At 43.7% G+C, this 19,037-nt stretch overlaps 1 protein-coding gene across 1 annotated transcript; it reads left to right on the top strand.

Moving 5' to 3' along the window:
* The first annotated feature begins 262 nt into the window (after nucleotides 1-262).
* On the top strand, nucleotides 263-17,670 carry LOC147007594 (uncharacterized). Its single transcript, XM_085866811.1, has 4 exons — nucleotides 263-424; nucleotides 671-808; nucleotides 11,275-11,538; nucleotides 17,431-17,670. Exons 1-4 carry the CDS (start codon nucleotides 337-339, stop codon nucleotides 17,532-17,534), a joined length of 594 nt encoding a protein of 197 aa, XP_085722937.1. The 5' UTR covers nucleotides 263-336; the 3' UTR covers nucleotides 17,535-17,670.
* The last annotated feature ends 1,367 nt before the right edge of the window (nucleotides 17,671-19,037 follow it).

Genomic DNA, 19,037 nt, shown 5'->3' on the forward strand with positions numbered 1-19,037 from the left:
AGTTATGTGAGAATGACCCAAAAATAATTCCGTTATGGAGGGAAGATTGTCGATAAATACAAAAACAGAAAATAAAGAACGTTGATTCGTATTGAGGGAATAATCATCGACGAACTCGGACTCGTTTTTCACTTTCACAACACAATCTGAAACACAAACAATCCGTTAAAACGAAACGTTCAATCTTTGTATTTATTTTAAATCATGGACACGTGATGTGGCGGGAACCAATCAGACACCGCGATCTCCCTGTTCGCTTTTTCCCCAAACAGCTCGCGCTCTTCACTCGGTTACCACAGCGTACCGTCCTTCACCCGACACGACGTGCGGTCCACCATGACCCGAGATCTCAGAGAACACCCCGGGATCCACGAGCGGCTGCGGTCCGTGGTCGGTTCACCCGAGGACAAGGAGTCCAGACCAGGTACGTGACGTTCACTTCGTACCGATAACTTGTGTTTCCCGTGCTGATCCGTGCTGTTTACTAACACAGGAACTCATTGATTTCGTGAATGTCACGATGTCTGGAGCGGAGCCGGAATTGAATTGAGAATGGAAATCCCATCCATGGGATGTTACCCTCCCACTTGTACATGTTAGTATGACATTTTATCCCTCATCACTTCATTTATCATTCGATTCCTCTTTAATCCCGTTTACAACAAATCAGATGAAGATTTACTTGTGATGATGCGCCTCTGCACCGGCACACAATGGCCTGTTCCTGAGGACTGCAGTGGCATCTTAAACGTCCTCGAGGAATCACGGGATGAGAAGACAAGAGACTTACCTTTGCTTTCAGAGGAAGGTATGCTCACTGATGCAACACCTTCCCTGTGCATCACTTGGTTGGGAGTTTATAGCTCGTCCTGTACCAACCTTATTTTCGGCCAAATTATGTTCAATATTATATTTAAAGATGTGAAGGGTGAACTTAGTTACCACTAAACCAGGAGGCTGTTTGTAAAGTAGAGTTGGTGAGAGTTTACCAGGAAACGAATTAATTCTGCTCGATGGATGGAAGTCACAAGTTCAAGGTCAAAGTTTGACCCAAAATCATTTTGACCTGAAGCTGTGACGTTGACCTTTGACCCGCTGTAAGAACTGTTATGAAACCATTGTCACGGGAAAGGTGTGTTTGTTGCGACTCTGTTTTTCTGTTTTGGCAAAATATCATAAAGGTATACCTAGTGTTGGTTTTATGGTTAAGGTGGTGGGCTTGGTTGACTTGGTCCTGAGTTCAAATCCCACTTGGCTGTTGAATTAATACCAGGTGGGGTTGACTCAGCTTGTCATCCTTCTGAGGTTGGCAAAGTGATACCAGCTTGCTGGGATGATTGAGTCGTTTGAGTATCCTGTGTCAGAGTGGTCACCTGTCCAGGATTGTGTCCAATAACCCAGGTGACTGCTGTCGCAGCACTGATGCTCTCTCTGTACAGAGTGTGGTCTTCATGGATGGATCATAAAGGACACTTTTAACAACATTACCCATCACTGAGGGTCAGGGACTTGAACTCTCATGAGCAACTAACTAATTAAATAATTTATAGTCTATCATAACCTCTTTTAATTGAGGAAAGTGTGAAATGTAAAATATAAAGCTTAATTCGTGTTTTTTCACTTGTTTACCAGCAAATACTTCCTGTCGCTTCGCTGATGGGAATATTCAAGGAAAGAGGGAGAGGAGGTCGGGAGAGCAAGGAGGGATGGGAAGGATAGAGGAGACGAGGGAGATGAGAGGGGATGGAGGTGAGAGGGGAAGAGGGAGAAAGAGGGAATAAAAGGATAGAGGAGAAAGAGTGGTGGGAGAGACACGGATAGGGTGAGTCGAGAGAGGGTGAGGAGAGAGAGGGATGGAATCGGAGAGAGACCAAAAGGGGTGAGGGAGAGTGATAGGGATGAGAGAGGGATAGGGGTGGGACAGAGAGGGATAGGGGTTGGAGAGGGAGAAGGGAGAGGAGGAGGGGAGGGGGAGAGGAGAGGGGCTCCAGGCAGATGTGACGCCGAGTTTAACACCCATGTGGGACACAACACACACATTTATGAATCACCCTGCCTGTGAAACACCGGGATGACAGTTTATAGCTGGGTCGGGATTCAAACCCAGGCGAGACAGCTGAGAGCGATCATGCGTACCTCTTGGCTTCCCTGCCGTGATCTGGTAATTGATTGCTGTTGAGGAGGGGGAGGCGGCACAAGGGGATATGAAAGCAGCATGAGGGGGAGGGGCATCGTGAGGGGGGGAAGGCAGCTTGATTGGAGCAGAAGGCAGTACGAGGGAAGGGGAATGTTTCATTTCACTCATTTCAAGTGGAGGTTCAAACTAAAGTAAACAACAATGAGCTTTGCAGCGAAGCGGAGGAGATTTTTGCTCACGCCAGATGGAGATGGAAGCAGCAAGGATGGTTCATGAAGATGATGTCAGTTGACTTCCAAGCAGAGGGAAGATGACCCCGGGAAAATGATGGAGTGAATGGAGCAGAATGTTTGAAAGGACAACGTGCTGCCATTTGATTAAACCGTCAGGGAAGCAACGGGTACTTCTACTGGTGGAATACTTAAAGCTCAATTATTATTCCGCCCCCCGGAGGGAGGGAGCGGGATATTGTAATCGTCCGGTTTGTTTGTTGGGTCGTCGATCGTGTCGAAAAAACAAATGTCAAAATTTTTTTTTTTTTTCTTCCCTGAAGATCAGTATTTCCGTCGATATGTTTGTCTGTTGGATTCGCTGGAGTACCCTTATTGTCGGGTTTTCCGTCTGTTGGATTTGCAAGAGTACCTTTATTGTCAGGTTTTCCGTCCGGTGGTCGCGAGAATACCCTTATTGTCGGGTTTTCCGTCTGTTGGATTCGCTGGAGTACCCTTATTGTCGGGTTTTCCGTCTGTTGGATTTGCAAGAGTACCTTTATTGTCAGGTTTTCCGTCCGGTGGTCGCGAGAATACCCTTATTGTCGGGTTTTCCGTCTGTTGGATTCGCGAGATATCCCTTATTGTCGGGTTTTCCGTCTGTTGGATTCGCGAGATATCCCTTATTGTCGGGTTTTCCGTCTGTTGGATTCGCGAGATATCCCTTATTGTCGGGTTTTCCCTCTGTTGGGTGGTCGCGAGAATACCCTTTTTGTCGGGTTTTCCGTCTGTTGGGTGGTCGCGAGAGTACCCTTATTGTCGGGTTTTCCGTGTGTGTGTGTGTGTGTGTGTGTGTGTGTGTGTGTGTGTGTGTGTGTGTGTGTGTGTGTGTGTGTGTGTGTGTGTGTGTGTGTGTGTGTGTGTGTGTCTGCAACGCGAGGCTCCACAGCACAAACCAGCAAACCGATTTCGATGAAACTTGGCGCACAGGTGCCATATGGGCTTCGATCCTCGCGGATCCCTCGTCGCCGACCGGCTTGTCTGTTGGCTGCTCTTGGAGCACCCTTATTCTGGACATTTCCATCTGTCTGTCTGTCCGCGAAACTTTGGTCAAGCCAAGGGACTAAAGCACTCAACCGATTCCAATGAAATTTGGTAGGTCGGATCAATATTTCTGGGAATCGTGTGTTTTCGAATATGGGACCCCGGGCCCAAGCAACGGCACAGCAAGGGCCCTTTAGAGTGGTCAAAAAATCGAAAAATCGAAGCCTAGAGTTCTGTGCGCATTCTATGTCGCTCCCTTCATGCCAATTTGCACTCCCAACAATAAATATTTGTCGGAGGAGATCGGTTTTGGGCGAGTACATGTCGAACATTTCAGAAACGGTTAATTGCATATATCTCTAAGAGAAAGAGTGTGAATTTGATGAAACTTGTGTGACATGTGAACAATGTGCCTCGCATGTACACAAAAATGAATGGTTGCTATGCACACCATCCGTTGCTTAGCAACAGCTAAAGTACTTTATCGTATATCGTCCACTTATTGTGGACTGTACAAAAAAATCAATACCTCCGAAACTGGACCTCCGAGGGACCTGCTTTTTTGTGCCCAAGGAGAATGTCTTGCAGCATCATCTACAAAAATAAAATCTTTAGCGAATAGATAAATGGAATTACCAGGGCTGCCATTTGTTAGAGTCTCTTTGGAAACATGCCTGAAATTTCACAAGGTGGGTTTCTGGGCGCAAACTAAGAGGGCTGTGATAATCATATTTATTGTGCGAAATTGATTGATAGCATGTACATGAATATCGGCTCGTCGCGTCGGCCAGCTTTCCATCCAGAGCGAGCAGCCATGTCGCCTAACGGCTTGTCTGTCTGTTGGGGAGTCGATCTCGTCGAAAAAAAAAAAATTTAAAAATATTTTTTCGAAATTTGTTCTCTCCTTTTTATCAGTATTTCCGTCGATATTGGGAAGTCGATCTCGTCGAAATTTTTTTTTTTTTTTTTTGAGATTTGTTCTACCCTTATCAGTATTATAAATGGTGATTTCATTAAATACAATGGCGATTTCGATGAAACTTGGTTGGTAGGTTCATACCATGACCTGCTTGTGTGAAAATGAGAACCGTTGCTCTGGGCATCACCGTTGCCGAGCAACTGGACTTTGAAATTTTTGAAAAATCATAAAAAAATTATTTTTTCGAAAATCAAAAATCGGGCCACGAGCGACTGTGGGCAGTACATTCAGCCATATTGTCAAATATTTCCAGCCGGATCCTATTAAAACTGTCGGAGAAGGTTGACTTTGAATGAACCCTGGTCGAAAACAATAAAAAAAAACGAAGTTCGTTTTTTTCTCAGAGACTATGAGTCAGATTTCCATGAAACTGTTATGGTAGGTTCATGGTATGTCCTAGTTATGTCTGAGAAAGAACCGTTGCTATGGACCCCTCCGTTGCATAGCAACGGCCGAAAAACCTCTAAATGTGGGGGTATTTTAACGAAAAAACAATCTGCAGCATTAACCCTTGAAGCTGGAATCATGAATTTTCTTGTGCTTAATCCCCATCGAACGGGCCCATCGCGTCAGGTTCTATTGGGTAGGCGACTACCCATGTCCGCCTACCGGCTTGTTTGTCTGTTGGGTAGTCGATCCAGTCGAAAAAATTTTTTTTTGAAATTTGTTCTCCCCTTATCACTTTTTCCGTCGATATGTTTGTCTCTCTGTTCGGTCCAGTGCTCCGTTAATACAATGGCTATTTCGATGAAACTTGGTTGGTAGGTTCATACCATGACCAAGTAGTGTGCAAATGAGAGCCGTTGCTCTGGACCCATCTGTTGCCAAGCAACGGGACTTTGAATTTTTTGAAATTTTTCGATTTCGATGAAACTTGTTTGGTAGGTTCATACCATGACCTAGTTGGGTGCAAAATGAGAACCGTTGCTATGGACCCATCCGTTGCCTAGCAACGGGACTTTGAAATGTTTTGAAATTTTTGAAAAATCATAAAAAAAAATTTCGAAAATCAAAAATCTGGCCACGAGCGACTGTGGGCAGTACATTCAGCCAGATTGTCAAATGCCGGATTGTACATTCAGCCATATTGTCAAAAGTTTCCAGCCGGATCCTATGAAAACTGTCGGAGAAGATAGACTTTGAATGAACTCTGGTCAAAAACAATTAAAAAAACGAAGTTCGTTATTTCTCAGAGACTATGAGTCAGATATACATGAAACTGAAATGGTCGGTTCATGGTATGTCCTAGTTATGTGTGAGAAAGAACCGTTTCTACGAACCCCTCCGTTGCCGAGTGACGGCCGAAAAACCTCTAAATGTGGGGGTATTTTAACTAAAAAACAATGTGCAGCATCAACCCTTGAAGTAAGAATCATGAATTTTCTTGTGCTTAATTATCAGGCCATTCCCCATCGAACGGGTACATCGCGTCAGGTTATATTGGGTAGGCGACTACCCATCTCCGCCAACCGGCTTGTTTGTCTGTCTGTCTGTCCCTCTGTTCGGTCAAGTGCTCCGTTAATACAATGGCGATTTTGATGAAACTTGGTTGGTTGGTTCATACCATGACCGAGTTGTGTGCAAATGAGAACCTTTGCTATGAACACCACCGTTCCCTCGCAACGGGACTTTGAAATTTTTGTAAAATCAAAAAAAAATTACTTTTTCGAAAATCAAAAATCGTGCCATGAGCGACTGTGGGCAGTACATTCAGCCATATTGTCAAAAATTTCCAGCCGGATCCTATGAAAACTGTCGGAGAAGATAGACTTTGAGTGAACCCTGGTCGAAAACAATAAAAAACGAAGTTCGTTATATCTCAGAGACGATGAGTCAGATATACATGAAACTGGTATGGTAGGTTCATGGTATGTCCTGGTTATGTGTGAGAGAGAACCGTTGATATGGACCCCTCCGTTGCCTCGCAATGGTCGAAAAACCTCTAAATGTGGGGGTATTTTAACAAAAAAACAATCATTAACCCTTGAAGCTAGAATCACGAATTTTTCGAAAATATCTCAGACGATGAGTCAGATATACATGAAACTGGTATGGTAGGTTCATGGTATGTCCGAGTTATGTGTGAGAGAGAACAGTTGATATGGACCCCTCCGTTGCCAAGCAATGCCCGAAAAACCTCAAAATGTGGGGGTATTTTAACGAAAAAACAATCTGCAGCATTTACCCTTGAAGCCAGAATCATGAATTTTCTTGTGCTTAATCCTCAGGAAACTCCCTCATCGAACGGACTCATCGCGTCAGGTTCTATTGGGTAGGCGCCAACCCATGTCCGCCTGCCTGCTTGTTGGGTCGTCGATCTTGTCGAAAAAAAGAAATTCCAAAAACGTTTTTTTTGAGATTTGTTCTTCCCTTATTTTCAGTATTTAAAATGGTGATTTCAGTTAATACAATGGCGATTTCGATTAAACTTGGTTGGTAGTGATGCGGATTTTTTTAAACCCACCTTGTTGTGATCATTGTCCTCCTGAAGGATTCTAACCGGCCGATTGTGGAATCTTATTTGACTTCAGACAGAGTTTAACGTTTGTCCGATTTGATTATAAAATCCCACAAAAACGCTATCGACACTGATAAAACTGATGTCCACACAAGTCCTTCCTTGTGAAACAATTTATTTCCTAATTATACACCATACACTTCTCACCCTTGTACAATGAACTTAAGAATCCCCATTTGTTTGCAGTGTTATTTGGTTCTATTTCATTTATTCTTACTTTAGTTAACAGTTAGACCAACCCGATTCAATTCACTTCTACATTACATCAGAGAGTTTTCTTCTAACTTGGTACTTGGTCAGTTCCAAGGAGTACAAGCCACTGAGAAACTATACTTCCTCACGTGCTTGCACTGAGAACAATGTGCCTTTCAAAACATTTTATACTTCCATGAGAGAGGTTGGGGGATATTCACCCAGACTGTAGACGTGTCCTTGAGACGAAAAGTCACTTCGTACATTTCTAAGCATAGGTTCATTTATCAGTTCGGTCACTCTGCTCCAGAACAACACATTTCTTATCATTTAAGGCAAAAGTCTTTTGGCCAGAAATGACAGCCAATTCAATTTGCAGCATAAAAGTTACATTTCTGAAACTCAATTTGTTACAATTTAAAATACATTAATATAAATTTTTCCCCCACAGTAGGTTCATACCATGACCTCGTTGTGTGCAAATGAGAACCGTTGCTCTGGGCATCACCGTTGCCGAGCAACGGGAGTTTGAAATTTTTGAAAAATCATAAAAAAATTATTTCTTCGAAAATCAAAAATCGGGCCACGAGCGACTGTGCGCAGTGCATTCAGCCATATTGTCAAATATTTCCAGCCGGATCCGAATAGAACTGTCGGAGAAGGTACACTTTGAATGAACCCTGGTCAAAAACAATAAAAAAACGAAGTTCGTTTTTACTCAGAGACTATGAGTCAGATATACATGAAACTGGTATGGTAGGTTCATGGTATGTCCTAGTTATGTATGAGAAAGAACCTTTGCTATGGCCCCTCCGTTGCCTCGCAACGGCCGAAAAACCTCTAAATGTGGGGGTATTTTTACGAAAAAACAATCTGCAGCATTAACCCTTGAAGCTAGAATCATGAATTTTCTTGTGCTTAATCCTCAGGTCATTCCCCATCGAACGGGCCCATCGCGTCAGGTTCTATTGGGTAGGCGACTACCCATGTCCGCCTACCGGCTTGTTTGTCTGTTGGGGAGTCACTCCATTCGAAAAAACGTTTTTTTTTTTTAAATTTGTTCTCCCATTCTCACTTTTTCCGTCGATATGTTTGTCTCTCTGTTCGGTCCAGTGCTCCGTTAATACAATTGCTATTTCGATGAAACTTGGTTGGTAGGTTCATACCAGGACCAAGTTGTGTGCAAATGAGAGCCGTTGCTCTGAACCCATCTGTTGCCAAGCAACGGGACTTTGAAATGTTTTGAAAAATCATAAAAAATTTATTTTTTCGAAAATCAAAAATCTGGCCACGAGCGACTGTGGGCAGTACATTCCGCCATATTGTCAAAAATTTCCAGCCGGATCCTATGAAAACTGTCGGAGAAGATAGACTGAATGAACCCTGGTCGAAAACAATAAAAAAACGAAGTTCGTTATATCTCAGAGACTATGAGTCAGATATACATGAAACTGGTATGGTGGGTTCATGGTATGTCCTAGTTATGTGTGAGAAAGAACCGTTGTTACGGACCCCTCCGTTGCCGAGCAACGGCTGAAAAACCTCGAAATGTGGGGGTATTTTAACGAAAAAACAATCTGCAGCATCAACCCTTGAAGTGAGAATCATGAATTTTCTTGTGCTTAATCATCAGGCCATTCCCCATCGAACGGGTACATCGCGTCAAGTTCTATTGGGAAGGCGACTTCCCATGTCCGCCAACCGGCTTGTTTGTCTGTCTGTCTGTCCCTCTGTTCGGTCAAGTGCTCCGTTAATACAATGGCGATTTCGATGAAACTTGGTTGGTAAGTTCATACCATGACCGAGTTGTGTGCAAATGAGAACCGTTGCTATGGACACCACCGTTGCCTAGCAACGGGACTTTGAAATTTTTGAAAAATCATAATAAAATTTCTTTTTCGAAAATCAAAAATCGGGCCACGAGCGACTGTGGGCAGTACATTCAGCCATATTGTCAAAAATTTCCAGCCGGATCCTGTGAAAACTGTCGGAGAAGAAGACTGAATGAACCCTGGTCGAAAACAATAAAAAACGAAGTTCGTTATATCTCAGAGACTATGATTCAGATATACATGAAACTGGTATGGTAGGTTCATGGTATGTCCTCGTTTTGTGTGAGAGAGAACCGTTGCTATGGACCCCTCCGTTGCCAAGCAACGGCCGAAAAACCTCTAAATGTGTGGGTATTTTAACAAAAAAACAATCTGCAGCATTAACCCTTGAAGCCAGAATCATGAATTTTCTTGTGCTTAATCCTCAGGTAATTGCCCCATCGAACGGACTCATCGCGTCAGTTTCTATTGGAGAGGCGCCAACCCATGTCCGCCAACCTGCTTGTTGGGTAGTCGATCTTGTCGAAAAAATAAATTCCAAAAATGTTTTATTTTGAGATTTGTTCTACCCTTATTATCAGTATTTAAAATGGCGATTTCAGTCAATACAATGGCGATTTCGATGAAACTTGGTTGGTAGGTTCATACCATGACCTAGTTGTGTGCAAATGAGAACCGTTGCTATGGACACCACCGTTGCCAAGCAACGGGACTTTGAAATTTTGAAAAATCAAAAAAAATATTTTTGGAAAATCAAAAATCGGGCCACAAGCGACTGAGCGATACGAGCGACTGAGCGACAAATTCTCCGAGGGGGTTTGTTGAATCTGGCAGGGGTTTCGGTATTTGGTTAGCCCAATGGCACCTGCATAGCCCCACGGAGGTCGATTTTTCATTTTCGTCCCAAGGTCAAGGTCACAAGGTCATGAACTTAGAAAATTGCGAATTTTGACAGAAAAATCATACGACCGCCCAAACATTTTATGCATAATCTTGAGGTCATTCCCCACCTAAAGTCTTGAAACCATTTTGCTCCATCTCGAACACCTTGCCCGTGGCCTCCCCTTCAAGTTTGTTTTTACGCTGATTTCATCAATGTATGGATAATCCGAGGAGTGCGAAATGCCATATAGCCGATATGACGTTATATTGTTCCTGGAATGTTCCAGAAGAAGTTTTGCACCAAAGGTCATAATCCTTGACCTTTGACCTTTGAAGTTCACAAAGGTCAAATTTTCAAAGTTGTGGGAATCGAACCGGGTTTTCGACCTTCTTCGACGAACTACATTAAGCTTTCGCACGTATCCTGTTTCCTTATTTTAATGTCCACAACATTGTTTTGTGACCTTTAAAGGTTATGCAAAGGTCAAATTTTGAAAGTTGTTGAACGAAACCGGGTTTTCGAACATTTTGCAGCGAATAACCCGTCACTCGTACCACATCATGTTGATCGTTTTTATAACTTGGTCAAACATTATCACATTGTATCATCCTTGACTTCTGAAACAATCTACATCGTCAAATACCGCTCGTGAACCATCGTCGTCTTCAGACTGGTTATTTATTAATTTTATCTTTCCAGTTATCATTTCCAGATTGAGTTTGTTTTCAACACCCAAGCTCTCGAGGTCTTTGTCTCCAATTTTATTTTTGTTTTTTACATTTTGAATTCTCTTTTTCAGTTTTGGGTTTGTCTTTCCTTTCCTGAACTGATGTATTTGTCCAATGTGTTCAATGTGTTTGTGTGCGTTTGTGTCTGTCTGTCTATGTGTCCACACCTTCATATTTTCACTTTAAAAATTGATTTCTCTGTTTCCGCTTGTCCGATCGATGCAAAATTTTAAACATCAGAGGAACTCCCGATGGAGAATGTTTTTATTGTTAACATTGTCGTCATGTGTCACATTGTTACATATTAAATTGAAGGGAAAAATTGAATATCTTTTTCTGAAACCACTCAACAAAAATAATTGAAACTTTGCATATGTTATCAACTCCCCATGGGGTATTTAGTGTGATACTGATGACGTCATCAGTGGTCTTATTCCAGCCATGATTGGTTTAATTGAAATCCTTCTCTGAAAAATCTGAAACTTCCTTTATCTGAGCATGACCAGACGTGAGTGAATAATTACATTTTTAATGTTCATAACACATTCTAAGAAACAATGTGATATAATAGGGTGCATGGATGATACGAGCATGTGGGCCATGATAGTAGTGCACCATAATAGTGGGGTCTTCAGTTAATAATGGTAATTTTGTTCATGATGAACGTGCAAGGTGAGACTATGTGCTCTCCGAGTGATGTTCAAGTTTCAAAAGTGATTTATTGATGTTTTTGCTCCATTGTTAATTTGCAGAGAAAAAATTTGAAAAGTCTTCAAGTGTCAACTGTTCCTCGTCATTGGAAAAAGAAGTTTCTTTCGATCATCACCTGACAGAGACTTTTTGTCAGGATGTTGACAAGTTTTGGGGTGTGTCTACAAACAACAACAACTGCGACAGGTTTATCAATGTCTTGCAACAGGAGAGCCAAAGAAGTGAGAAGACAAACAATTTTGCTGTTTCCAACAAAGACTTCACTTCCTCATCATGTTTAAAAGGATGTGTTGAAATATGCACAGGTGAGACGTCATACAGGTGCACTGTGTGTCAGAAGGGATTTGCTTCTTCTTCATATCTGTTGACACATCAAACGTTGCACACCGGTGAGAAACTCCACAAGTGTTCGAAATGCAGGAAGGCTTTTTGTTCTTCATCAAATTTATATCGTCATCAAAAAATACATTCCGGGGATAAACCGCACAAATGCTCTGTTTGTAACAAGGCGTTTAATCAATCATCAAATTTACGTCAACATGAACGAGTATGTTCAAGGGACAAACCCTTAAAGTGTTCTCTGTGCTCGAAGGCCTTTTATTCGTCATCAGGTTTAAATTATCATCAAAAAACACATTCTGGGGATAAACCCCACAAGTGTTCTGTGTGCTCGAAGGCCTTTTTTTCTTCACCAGCTTTAAATTATCATCAAAAAACACATTCTGGGGATAAACCCCACAAGTGTTCTGTTTGCAACAAAACATTTTTTTCTTTATCAAATTTACATGACCATGAACGAATACATACGGGGTGTAAATCCCACAAGTGTTCTGTGTGTAACAAGGCGTTTAATCAATCATCAAGTTTACATAAACATGAACGAATACATTCCGGGGATAAACCCCACAAGTGTTCTGCGTGTAACAAGGCGTTTAATCAATCATCAAGTTTACATAAACATGAACGAATACATTCCGGGGATAAACCCCACAAGTGTTCTGTTTGCAACAAAACATTTTTTTCTTTATCAAATTTACATGACCATGAACGAATACATACGGGGTGTAAACCCTACAAGTGTTCTGTGTGTAACAAGGCGTTTAATCAATCATCAAGTTTACATAAACATGAACGAATACATTCCGGGGATAAACCCCACAAGTGTTCTGTTTGCAACAAAACATTTTTTTCTTTATCAAATTTACATGACCATGAACGAATACATACGGGGTGTAAACCCTACAAGTGTTCTGTGTGTAACAAGGCGTTTAATCAGTCATCAAGTTTACATAAACATGAACGAATACATTCCGGGGATAAACCCCACAAATGCTCTGTTTGTGATAAGGCGTTTTCTCAATCATCAACTTTATCTCGTCATCAAAAAATACACACGAAGATACAACAGAGGTGTGAATCCCGTGTTGTCAGGGAAATGACCAAATACCGGGATCTGGAAAATGAAGTCAAAACAATCTGGAAGTTGAAGAGTGTCGACATTGTGTCAGTGAAAGCTGTGGCAACTGGAGTGATGTAGAAGAACCTCTGTTACATCTTACAAAATATCCCTGGGAATGAATATTACCACAAACTAACTAGAGTTAGAGACTATCTGGGGTTCAGTGACGATCCTGAAAATATCCAACGGAACAAAACTCTGAGAACAAGAAAACTTCACAACTTGCTCGAACAAACATGACCCTTTCCCAAAATGGAGGTGGATACACACACACTCACAAACACACACACAACCACATGAATACACTCAAACAATCGCACAAATACACTCAAACACACACAATCATACCAACACACAATCACGTTATACATCTTTTTTTACACAAACATAAACACACACACCTTTTATACCTTTTATACGTATAGTTTTTAAACTTGAACTGGAATCCTATTTTGTTTCTTAAACTTTGGGACATCTTGAATCCCATATCTGTTTGTTCTTCCTCTTGTCGGAAGTTCTTCACATCACCTGTTAGGATTTATTCTTTGCACGTGCTTATGATCAGGTGTGCAGGTGTGAAACATTAAATTGTTTGTTTTTCCCAATAATTTCAGCCTTCATCTTTGAAAACTTTCCCATTATTTATTTTCCCAAGTTACACCACTCATACACAGGTGCATCCTTGGAGATGAGTTTCAGCAACATACTGCATTTGCGAAGGAGAAAATGCTCTCACATCGAGGGAAAAACTCAAGGAATTTCGTGAATACAGGGGGCTGTGTTTATTTATATAAAAAACACATTGATAAACAAGAAAAAGAGCAATCAGAGATCGCAGACCCTCACCAGAACTTGTTTTGTGTGGTGTTAGTGTACTTTTATGTGGTGTATTTTGTGTGACATTTGTGTGCTGGTGTGTGGCAGTTAGAACTACCACTTTATAACTGCTGGCAGTGATGACCGGGTTCCAAGAAGTCCCGCTTTGATGCAACCCCACTTTGATCGGACACCTGACCCTGACAATGAAGTGTTTTTTTTGTTATTATTAATTATTAAATTGAATTTAGAAACTTGGTCCGCTCGGCCGGTGCCCACCGCTCGAGTACACAGTTTACCTTCACACGGTGGGTTTTCCTTGGCAGGAGACTTGGCGGAATAACCTAAAAGGGTTCAAACGAGACGAAGATAGGTTCGGAAGTAACGAGGTCGAGATTAGACAAGCCGCGAATCGTTCGTACTCAAGGAGTTAGTGTGCATCGATTGTTCTCGAAACAAATCGTTTGTCATTGATATCAAAGCAAACAATAAGTTTTCCTTTCCGGGAGGAGAGATAATGGTCCATGACGTACAAACGGCAATTGTGAGCAAATAAATCTGATAAATATTTTCAAGTATTTGTGGGTTTGTGCGTTATTCTTTCACTGCCGAACCGTAGCACCTGGAGGCACCATATTTTGGGTGTAGGTACTTCAGAATTCGTGCAAGGTTTGGGGATTCAAGCTACGCCCCCACCACCCTCCCCCCTCCACACACACACACACACACACACACACACACACACACACACACACACACCAAATCTCCACCCCCACAAGGAAATTATATGGGGCTGGGCCAATGCACACCAAATTTTGCATGTGTGCTGCAGGTACCCAGAGTCGTCATCGGCAAAACACTCCCTTTGCCCCACAGGGTAATTCTCTCCTTGTACGTGTGTTTGTACGCCTGAAAAACAATAAACATCTCAAACAAGGAGCTGACGACATTTGGCCCATCATTGCCGTGGTGCACTCTCCGCTGAGTTTTTTTTGCAATAGCTTTAAACACCAGTCTTCCTGGGCCCAGTTGCGAGAAGCCCGAATAACTTAACCATTGGATAAGAGCGGTGATTAATTTTAACCAGTGGTTAAAATTCGTAAGCCCTGGTTAACTATCCGAAGGTGAAACTACGGTTGAACGGCTTTCCGCTGGATAAGGTGTGGATAAACTTGATTGGTCGATGGCAATGTCCCACCATGCATTGCACTGTCTTCTCAACTTGGCTGCAGGTTGTGGCATGACCTAAATGGTCTCCCTTTCTAATAGAGCATGATCATAAAACTCACCCTGCCGCCTGCCAGGCACCTTCACTCCCAACCTTCTGTCATTGAACCTTTTCCCACATTTCATCTGGCGTCCATTTCCCCCATCTGACCTCCAGCGCCATTCGCAAAGTCCTTCCTTGGCACACCTGAGCTCACAACCACATACAAAGCTTTCATCCGCAGCCTGATGGAGTACTGCTCTCCCCTCTGGGCTGGTGCTCCTGCCTCAGCTTCACGCTGTGGAAACCAAGGCTTTTCGGAACATTGGTGTCTCCCACCATGAGGCTGAGTCTTTGGGTCTCTCACTCTCACCGCAGGCAAGTCAGTGGTCTTTCTGTCTTCTACCGTCTCCTCTCCGGTCTTGCCCCCCTTCTCCGTCTGTGCTCTGTCCCCCCGATATTTCCACAAAGCTCTCAAGGTCCGCCAGCAACCCCCTTCTGGTGAAACTACCAAAATCACGAATCACTGCTCGCCTTCACTCTTTCATTCCTCTTTTTCCCGCCTCTGGAGAAAACTCCCACACTCTCTTCAATCCCACTCTTCCCTCCAGGTCTTCAAAACAGCCGTTCACCACCATCTCATGTCTTCCGCCATCCAACACCACAATCTTTTCTAACCCCGTTAATCCACCCCAAACCCACCTCCTTCAAATGCCCTGCTTTCCTTCCTGAAAGTCGTCGTTGCGTCTATCTTGTTTCCCCCGTGTACTTCGTCCGTATCGTTTTTGTCCCAATCTCTGAACGGTGAAGAATCACTTGGAAAAACAATGAAGATTCTCTTATCCGGATTCGGATCTTCACCAAGATCTGTCCACCAAGTTTGGTGTTCCAAGTTCGGTGCGTGAGTTCAGGAGGTGGAGAGTCCTCTTCCTTTGTGGTGGAGACTTGATGTGAAAGGGGGAAGTGAATGTTAAAGTTGAAATGTACGTTGAGAGTGTTTAAAAGGGATTTTCCATTGGAAATTGAAGGGCGGAGCGACTCATCAGAGGCTCCTCCCCAGACAACAAAAGGCATACCTCTGTTTTATATTTTTTGAAATAAAACACCATTTGTTAAAACAAGAATATCAACAGCTCAAAGTACAACACGTACTCACCGTACTCCGTACTCACCACCTGAGATGGTGGTGAACAGCTGTCTTGAAGACGAAGAATGAGATTTGAGAGAATGTGGAATGTCGTTCCACAGGCGGGAAAAGAGAGGAATACATGAGTAGAGGTGAGCAGTGATTCTGGAGAGAGTGGCTTGTGGATTGCGTGAGTCGTGCAGATACTTGGGGACAAATCACGGAGAGGGCAGAGGGTGCAAGACTAGAAATGAGGCAGAAGAAGGCAAGAGAGACCACCGACCTGTCGGCGGTGGCGAAGTGATAGGCCCATAGATTCAGCTTCATCGCGAGAGTCCAATGATATTGAAGGCCTTTGTTTCCACGGTGTCAAGCAAAGCAAGACGTGAGGCAAGGGAGCCAGCCCAGAGGAGAAAGCCGTACTCCATGAATCTGCAGATGAAGGCCTTGGCGGAAGATAGGAGCTCAGGTGTGCCATGGAAGGACTTCGCACGATGGAGGATCCCCAGTCGGAGTCTGGCTTTGGAGGCCAATTTTGAAATGTGGCTTGTCCAAGAGAGATCATGGCTGAGAGTGAGATACAATCGTCTGAGTGAATGAACCTCTTCAAGAGGGTTGTTGAGAAGGGATATGGAAGCGTTTGCAGTGCGGTCCTATCGGAGAGAGAGAATGAGTGTCATGGATTTATTAGGATTGAAAGACATATTCCAAGTGTTTGATCAGTTTGTGATATTGTCAAGGTCTGATGAGAGGGAAGAAGCTGCCACCTGTCTGTCAAGATGACAAGGGATGTCACGGCAGAGAATGGAGGCATCAGCAAAGTGATGAAGAGGATTTTCCAGAGAGTCAGTGATATCATTGATGAAGATAAGGAATAATATGGGGGCCTTGAACACTGCTTTGATGTTCTACAACCATGACAGGGAGAGCAGATAAAAGGGTTCTGTTGAGAGCCACACATTGACGACGAGGGTGGAGGAAGTCAGTGACCCATGAGTGGAGTTGGCCTTGGATTGCACAGACAGGCAGTTTACATTTTGTATCTCACGGATAGGTGGATCTGCATCCGGACCTGAACCAAAATTTAATCGGTTTGTTCATGTCACCGAACCAACTCATTCACCAAGTTTTGTCATAATCCATCCACAACTTTTTTGAGATATCGTGCTGTGTATCACTTTTAGCGACACATATACCTTTAAACAATGGACATCTACCTATAAACAACATAGAATACCTATAAGCTTTAAACCATCAACATATTCCGATTATCAATCGACATCTACCGAAAAACAATGGACATATACCTTGAAACAACGGGCATATACCTGTAAAACTGTGAAACAAATAAATAATATAATATAAGATATACAAACCTGGTTGTTGCTGAACACTTGAACAAGAAAGTGGGCAAGTGGTTGTTTTTCTGGGTAGTTGATGCAACACTTGTGGTTGCTTTGAAAACAAAGGAAACTGTTTCCAGGTTTGTTGTTGTTGTTTTTATTAGTTTTTCCTCTGTGCTGTTATTTTGTGGTTTTGTCCAAACTTGGACAAACACCGGAATCAATATCATGCACATCCCGTTTCAGATGGTGTGAGGAAAATGTGGAGCTTTGCCACAGAAGATCATGACAACCTTTGTAAGTATTGTTACATAATTCATCCAATCACAGCCGTGATCGAATCAGGTTGAGATCATGTCATGAGGAATATATATCTGTGAGATGATGAAGAAATGTTCAACAGTTTTTGAAATATCGCGGACACAAAGGTACATGGACAGATGATGGGACATGGAGGGATGATGGGACATGGAATGATGATGGGACATGGAGAGATGATGGGACATGGAGGGATGATGCGATATGGAGGGATGATGGGATATGGAGGGATGATGGGACATGGAGGGATGATGGGACATGGAGGGATGATGGGACATGGAGGGATGATGGCCACGGAGGGATGAAGGGACACGAAGGGATGATGGGACAGGAGGGATGATCGGACATGGAGGGATGATGGGACATGGAGGGATGATGGGCATGGAGGGATGATGGGACATGGAGAGATGATGGGACATGGAGGGATGATGCGATATGGAGGGATGATGGGATATGGATTGATGATGGGACATTGAGGGATGATGGAACATGGAGGGATGATGGGACAGGGAGGCATGATGGGACATGGAGGGATGTTGGGCATGGAGGGATGATGGGACATGGAGGGATGATGGGACAAGGAGGGATGATGGGACATGGATGGATGATGGGACAAGGAGGGATGATGGGACATGGAGGGATGATGGGCATGGAGGGATGATGGGACATGGAGGGATGATGGGACATGGAGGGATGATGGGATATGGATCAATGATGGGACATGGAGGGATGATGGGACATGGAGGGATGATGGGACTTGGAGGGATGATGGGACATGGAGGGATGATGGGACATGGAGGGATGATGGGACATGGAGGGATGATGGGACATGGAGGGATGATGGGCATGGAGGGATGAAGGGACATGGAGGGATGATGGGATATGGATCGACAATGGGACATGGAGGGATGATGGGACATGGAGTGATGATGGGACATGGAGGGATGAAGGGACATGGAGGGATGATGGGACATGGAGGGATGATGGGACATGGAGGGATGATGGGCTTGGAGGGATGATGGGACTTGGAGGGGTGATGGGACATGGAGGGATCATGGGAAATGGGCGGATGATGGGACATGGGCGGATGATGGGACATGGAGGGATTATGGGACATGGAGGGATGATGGGACATGGAGGGATGATGGGACATGGAGGGATGATGCGCATGGAGGGATGATGGGACATGGAGGGATGATGGGACATGGAGGGATGATGGGACATGGAGGGATGATGGGACATCGAGGGATGATGGGACATCGAGGGATGATGGGACATGGAGGGATGATTGGACATGGAGGGATGAGGGGACAGGGAGGGATGATAGGCATGGAGAGATGATGGGACATGGAGGGAGGATGGGACATGGAGGGAGGATGGGACATGGAGGGATGACGGGACTTGGAGGGATGATGGGACATGGAGGGATGATGGGACATGGAGGGATGATGGGACATGGAGGGATGATGGGACATGGAGGGATGATGGGACATGGAGGGATGATGGGACATGGAGGGATGATGGGACATGGAGGG

The sequence above is a fragment of the Eptatretus burgeri genome, unplaced genomic scaffold (genome assembly GCF_056783735.1).
Source record: "Eptatretus burgeri isolate ZD-2024b unplaced genomic scaffold, Ebu_testis_v1 Ebu_testis_scaffold_84, whole genome shotgun sequence".
Classification (NCBI taxonomy): domain Eukaryota; kingdom Metazoa; phylum Chordata; class Myxini; order Myxiniformes; family Myxinidae; genus Eptatretus; species Eptatretus burgeri.

What these genes read in the sequence shown, in the direction of transcription:
- LOC147007594 (XM_085866811.1), top strand. Translation starts at nt 337, where the DNA reads ATGACCCGAGATCTCAGAGAACACCCCGGGATCCACGAGCGGCTGCGG. An exon ending in GGACAAGGAGTCCAGACCAG is followed by an intron (nt 425 to 670) that starts GTACGTGACGTT and finishes ACAACAAATCAG; the next exon opens with ATGAAGATTTACTTGTGATG. An exon ending in ATGTGTTGAAATATGCACAG is followed by an intron (nt 11,539 to 17,430) that starts GTGAGACGTCAT and finishes ATCCCGTTTCAG; the next exon opens with ATGGTGTGAGGAAAATGTGG.